Here is a 6,767-nt window from a genome sequence, read left to right on the forward strand (position 1 = left end):
CAACCCTAGCCTCAGCTTCCAGGCCTCACATCTTAACTCTAAACCTAACTCTAACCCTAAACCGAACTGTAATCTGAGTAAGCTGTTGCATATCAACAGAGTTGCAGTTGAACGTTTTTTGTTGTTGATAGTTTGAGCATCTACAGACAGATCTGTTGTGGACTCTCCAAATAAAGTGTGATCAAAATGGAGAGTCCCCCACCACCCTAAAAAAGGAACATGTGCAACTTATTACTTATTTCCTGTTTAGTACGAGCTGTGGTACGTGACATCAAATACGTTACATTGAGACATTACCATTAAAAGCACAGTTTATTTGAAGCCAAGCTTTCACTCACCATTTGACCAGGAGACATTCGTGTGTGTGTTTGCTGACTAAGGTATGTACAGTGGAACTCTTGATATCATGCTTCTTGTGCTATTATCAGGAGCTTTTATGTAAATGTTGGCAAAGTAGACAGACTATGCTTTTATATATTTCACAAGGAAGACATACTAAAACACAAAATACCTGTAAGCCTTTTGAAATCTGTTAAATCTAAGGTAAATATGAAATACTTACCATGTAACTGGAATATAAATATTTGAACATATTTGGGTAAAAACAGTTGCCAAGGCATGTGTTCCAAGCATAGTTCACTCATACAGTACTGATTTCTGTTGAGAAGATGGTACTTTTTATGACCTTAAGTGGCAGTTAAAAGTTGAATTTTTGCACACTAGACCAATAAAATATACACATTTTCTGAGTAATCAACCTTTTTACATATCCATTTCAGTAACGAGATGGTATAGGTATGTCCTGTTCTGTGTCTGTACTACACTCTGTCTAAGAGTTTGCAGTAACCATGACAATTTAGAGTTTCTTTGTCTTTGGGAATGAGGGTGTGATGTTCTCGTCTAACGGCTGCTATCCAAATGGGCATCTCTGTCTCACCAATCACTCTCGTTAAAATGTTGTTATAGTACCTCTGTAATAATGGGCTGCATTTAAAGTGATGGGTTGTTTTAGGTGAGCATTGTTAATCGTCATTGACCAGGTGAAACTCTCTGTTCCAACCCTGCGCTAACACACCTTACTCAACTAATCAAGGTCTTGGTGAGTGGTTGATCTGTTAAACACGGTGTTAGGGCTTTGCTGGCGGAAAAAAGCTTGTGGACACAGTAGTTCCTCAAAACCAGGGTTGGTGACCACTGCACTAGCACACTAGACCAAATCTCGCTCTGCATACTACACTGCGCGTCATGTTACATTTCTTATCTTATCTTACTAAAGAAATAAGCTGTCAAGTGAATGAGAAACCTCATGGAACCTCAAACATTTACCCTTACACGAACAGCCACATGTCCAGTGCCTGGTGGTTTCTCATAATGAGCTACTGTACCTCCCAGACCAAAACGCATCCACTAGACAGCCGTTTTATCAGTTGAGGGTTTACAACACCTTGACCACTCCCCAGCAACACTAGATAAACCTGCAGGTGTATGTCTTGGCACCATTCCCTAGATAACTGAGATGTGTTTTGAACATCTGAAGCCATGTTTCTTCTCTTGTTAATTGTAATTTAGATACCATATACCCTTCTGGAGAACTTAGGCTTCACATGACCCGGTTTTTAATAATTATACCCTTCCCCCAAGGGTGCGTTTTTAGCACAAATTGATTGCAAAAATAGTAAGTGTTGTGTCAGCGTTGGGAAAGATAATGAGAAGTAGATGATCAGTATCGTCCAAGGAATAGAAAAATAGGATCCAGTTCTCACAAGTCATTGGGCTCCCGAGCGGTGCAGTGGTCTAAGGCACTGCATCTCAGTGCAAGAGGCATCACTAGAATCCCTGGTTTGAATCCAGGCTGTATCACATCCGGCCGTGATTGGGAGTCCCATAGGGCGGCTCACAATTGGGCCAGCGTCATCCGAGATAGGCCGTCATTGTAAATAAGATTTTGTTCTTAATTGACTTGCCTAATTAAATAAAGGTTGCATTTAAAAAATACTGACCAATGGAAATGTGTGAAGTGTAAAGAGCTATGAGCTGATTAGGTTGATATTTGTGCAAATGTAGATGTAGCCTATACCTGACACACTAAAGAAAATGTAGCCTAGTTGAACTTGACAATATCTACAATTTGATTTTAATTAGATGCTTTTTATTTTATTTGATTTCACCTTTATTTAACCAGGTAGGCAAGTTGAGAACAAGTTCTCATTTACAATTGCGACCTGGCCAAGATAAAGCAAGCAGTTTGACACATACAACAACACAGAGTTACACATGGAGTAAAACAAACATACAGTCAATAATATAGTAGAAAAATAAGTCTATATACAAAGTGAGCAAATGAGGTGAGATAATGGAGGTCAAGGCAAAAAAGGCCATGGTGGCGAAGTAAATACAATATAGCAAGTAAAACACTGAAATGGTAGATTTGCAGTGGAAGAAAGTGCAAAGGAGCAAAAATAAATAAATAAATACAGTAGGGGAAGAGGTAGTTGTTTGGGCTAAATTATAGATGGGCTATGTACAGGTGCAGTGATCTGTGAGCTGCTCTGACAGCTGGTGCTTAAAGCTAGTGAGGGAGATGTGTTTCCAGTTTCAGAGATTTTTGTAGTTCGTTCCAGTCATTTGCAGCAAAGAACTGGAAGGAGAGGCGGCCGAAGGAGGAATTGGCTTTGGGGGTGACCAGAGAGATATACCTGCTGGAGCGCGTGCTACGGGTCGGTGCTGCTATGGTGACCAGCGAGCTGAGATAAGGGGGAACTTTACCTAGCAGGGTCTTGTAGATGACCTGGAGCCAGTGGGATTGGCGACGAGTATGAAGCGAGGGCCAGCCAACGAGATCGTACGGTCCCAGTGGTGGGTAGTATATGGGGCTTTGGTGACAAAACGGATGGCACTGTGATAGACTGCATCCAGTTTATTGAGTAGGGTATCGGAGGCTATTTTGTAAATGAAGTCGAGGATTGGTAGGATGGTCAGTTTTACGAGGGTTTGGCAGCATGAGTGAAAGATGCTTTGTTGCGAAATAGGAAGCCAATTCTAGATTTAACTTTGGATTGGAGATGTTTGATGTGAGTCTGGAGGAGAGTTTACAGTCTACTAATGCTATCAATATCTGAAATGAAATTCCAACTAATTTAAAAATATCAACACCTGGGGACACATGAACATACACCTTAAAATGCTGCACTCCACATTGCAAAACCATAACAGTCGCATTAATTACCATAACAGAAATACTACAAACATAAATAGTGTCTGAGACCTCTTTCCAGTATTCACGCGACGGTCATCTGTTCAAATCCAGTGCACAATTCAGGCTTTATAAATGACACCTGAAGTGGTGTTCTGTTGTTCAGCTGCCTGTCACTGTGGTAGAGTGTCAGAAGAAGTGGCGCTGCTGTTTGCAAGACAGACATTTCCTTCACTGAAGAAGCGTCAACCCCCAAGCGCTTGCCTTCCTCTGTAATATCAAATGATCATCAGATTTTTATACTCACATTTACTAGTGAGATATATCAAGCTTCACAAGGAGGGCAACATCCACTGATTCCTTTAAATGTACGCAAATATATAATCCAGTGGCTAGTAAATTACACAGAAAGCTATAGCCCCTTGCAATATTTCTCTTTATTTCTCTTTTTTCTAAATGTTTTATGTCAAAGGAATACAAGCCAACAGTAATTCGACCAGAGATTAAAATCCACAAATGTAATGAAATAGTCAAATTTCAAGTTTATTTTTTACAATGAGTTCCAGGTTAATGGGGTAATAACTGTTCAAGACATCTGTGGCTGATGGTAATTACACATTTGACAGTGCAGAGGTCATCCTTCATAACACTGCTAGCCCCAAAATATGTGACTATAAGGGGTTATAGGAACCAAATAACCCCTTACTCTGTAGAAATGAAAATCACTCTTCAAACACCGTCCTCGTGGCTTACCAGCCACTGAACACTTGTGTCGTGATGGGAGTATTATGTTGTTAGTTTGCTCCACCATGAATAGAAGGAAGCTTAGGGGTTCATGCGTGCACTGGATATTAACACTGGGATTAGCCGAGAGGCATCTGGAAAACTCAAGGCTGGGAGGCGCAAACAGACCGCTCCCTTTATTGTTGAGATGGGTACCTCGTTTTGCCACAATTAATGGCTTCACTCCAAAGCACTGTGCCTACATCGGCATGGTCTTCCTAGTTTGGAAAGGGGGCAGGGTTTGCTAACAAGTCCCCTGCTTGAGGACCATTATGACATTGACGTTTGCTCTGTTTCTCTACTGTAGAGAGTCCAACCATAGACTTGGCATAGACTCAAAGAAACTCTTGTTAGACAGAATGTCATGGCTTTGTTAACCAATTGCATCACATCCACTGTAGCTATCCTTGTGACTGAATTCAGCCTTTGTGTGAAATTTTGCATACAAACTAGTGACACTGACAACATTTTTATTTTATTGCTTCACACCTTCACTGACTAACTCTGCATATCCTGAATTGACCCCAGATTGAGTTCCTGCATTAGCTAACGCAAACATTAGCTCATTGTCTGTGTCCTTCCTCTTTTGCAGAATGCTGTCTGAGAAGGATGTCATGGAAAGATACGGCCACAGCAGCCTGGTGCTCGTGGTCTACATCATCACCTTGCTGATTGGCTTCCCAGCCAATGTTGTGGCCTTTTACACCTTCAGCAAGAAGGTGAGGCAGAAAGCCATGCCCATCGACATCCTGCTCCTCAACCTGACCATCTCGGACCTCATCTTCCTGCTCTTCTTGCCTTTCAAGATCAAAGAGGCGGCGGACTACATGAAATGGAACATGCCCCACTTCCTGTGCCCGTTGACCAGCTTCGTCTTCTACACCACCATCTACAACAGCACCTTCTTTCTGACCGCAATCAGTGTCGAACGCTACCTGGGAGTGGCCTTTCCCATCAAGTACAAACTAAAAAGACGGCCTTTGTACGCCACGGTGGCCAGCGTCCTCTTCTGGGCAATCTCCATGGCGCACATTAGTATCGTCTACATCATGCAATATTACGACCATTCCAACACCACCTGGGCAGACCCTTTGAAATCGGACGTGTGTTATGAGGAGTTCACCAAGGAGCAGCTGCAGGTCCTGATACCTGTCCGTCTGGAGCTCTTCCTGGTTTTATTCTGTGTTCCTTTCTTCATCTGCTGCTTCTGCTACATCAACTTCATCCGGATCCTCTCTCAGCTGCCCAGCATCAACCCCAAGAAATCTCAGCGGGCCATCGGCCTGTCTCTGGGGACCCTGCTGGTGTTTATCGTCTGCTTCGCGCCCTACAACTTGTCCCACGTAGTGGGCTTTGTCAACTGGGAGAGTCCCAAATGGCGGGTGGACGCACTCTTGTCCAGTACCGTCAACGCCAGCCTGGACCCCATCATCTTCTACTTCTCCTCATCGGCCCTCAGGTCTACCTTCCACCTCTTCATGAAGAACCTGGTGGAGAGGGTGCAGAGGTTGTTCTGCTGCAGTAAGGCTCTCTACTGCCCCCTGTTCTTCTGCTCCAGAACTCAGAAGGACAGCACACCAAGCACCAATGACAGCTCCTTATAGTGTACGTGTCAAACTCATACCACAGAGGACTGAATGTCTGCGGGTTTCCGCTCCTCCCTTGTACTTGATTGATGAATTAAGGTCACTAATTAGTAAATAACTTCCCTCACCTGGTTGTCTAGGTCTTAATTAAAAAGAAAAAACTAAGACCCGCAGACACTAGCTCCTCCATGGAATGAGTTTGACACCCCTGTTATAGAGTGTAGTCAAGCCTTATGCTACACATGCTAAGTGCTAGCCTGTTCAATCTATTTATTGCACTTAGGTTCTAATGGAAAATACTGAGGACTATGCTATCTGTATCCTATACATTAATCAGTGCCGGTCGGTGCCAATTAGGATGAGGGAGGACGATTATTTTTTTATGAGCATGGCCTTATTTCTATTACAGCATATTGGATGACTGTCATTCATATTCCATTCACCCAGCCCAATGTAACATCGATAGGTTTGGGCTACTGTATGATACTAAAATTTTACCTATACCCATCATGAGTTTGCAACAAACTAGGCAATGAATGAAAATGTACAACATAGGTACAAAGGGTTGAGAGAATTTTGAGTAATCAAGGTGACAGACAGTGACACATTCATTACCGCCTTGCACACTCTTGCCTGCATCTAGCTGACCTAGGGTGTAATCATTAGTCCAACAGTTGGAAATGAGAGTTTCTTTTGGACAATTTCAGGTATGTTTATCCCCTTTTTGTTCCATTTGCTTCTGTTTAAGAAAAGTTTTCAACAGAATCGGCGGAATGAATACACCCCTGATCACACGAAAACAGTTCACTTTCGAAGCAGCCATATGAAGACAGCACGATCACTTTGCTCGTTGTTTATATAATTCCTTCTCGCAACTATCTATACGCTTTCCTCCTCTCACCTTTTACCTTTGCTTGTGGAGTTCAGTGCACACCTGTCTGTGACCAGGGGAAAAAAAACTTTCCAAGCCAAACCTTCATATCATGACTACTAACCGCTACATACAGCCTACATCATTGTCACTTCATAGTCAATATAGCTATAGTACATGAACTAATGAGTTAGTAAACCCGGTACAATCATGCAGTACAGTGTACAGTCAGAAAGCAGTTTAACAGTTCCACCGCGCGTCCTGGTGGCAATAAATGAATAAAACCAAAAGCTTACCTAGACTTGGAAGAGTTCCAGTGTTGGATAGCCATAGC

The 6,767-nt window shown here is 42.6% G+C and overlaps 1 protein-coding gene across 1 annotated transcript; it reads left to right on the forward strand.

Moving 5' to 3' along the window:
• The first annotated feature begins 279 nt into the window (after positions 1-279).
• On the forward strand, positions 280-6,767 carry LOC115177177 (free fatty acid receptor 2-like). The gene is made up of 2 exons (XM_029737738.1): positions 280-380; positions 4,569-6,767. Exon 2 carries the CDS (start codon positions 4,570-4,572, stop codon positions 5,578-5,580), a length of 1,011 nt encoding a protein of 336 aa, XP_029593598.1. The 5' UTR covers positions 280-380; position 4,569; the 3' UTR covers positions 5,581-6,767.

This window comes from Salmo trutta, chromosome 3 (genome assembly GCF_901001165.1).
Source record: "Salmo trutta chromosome 3, fSalTru1.1, whole genome shotgun sequence".
Lineage (NCBI taxonomy): Eukaryota > Metazoa > Chordata > Actinopteri > Salmoniformes > Salmonidae > Salmo > Salmo trutta.

Coding starts and splice junctions, on each gene's coding strand:
- LOC115177177 (XM_029737738.1), top strand. CDS start 4,570: ATGCTGTCTGAGAAGGATGTCATGGAAAGATACGGCCACAGCAGCCTG.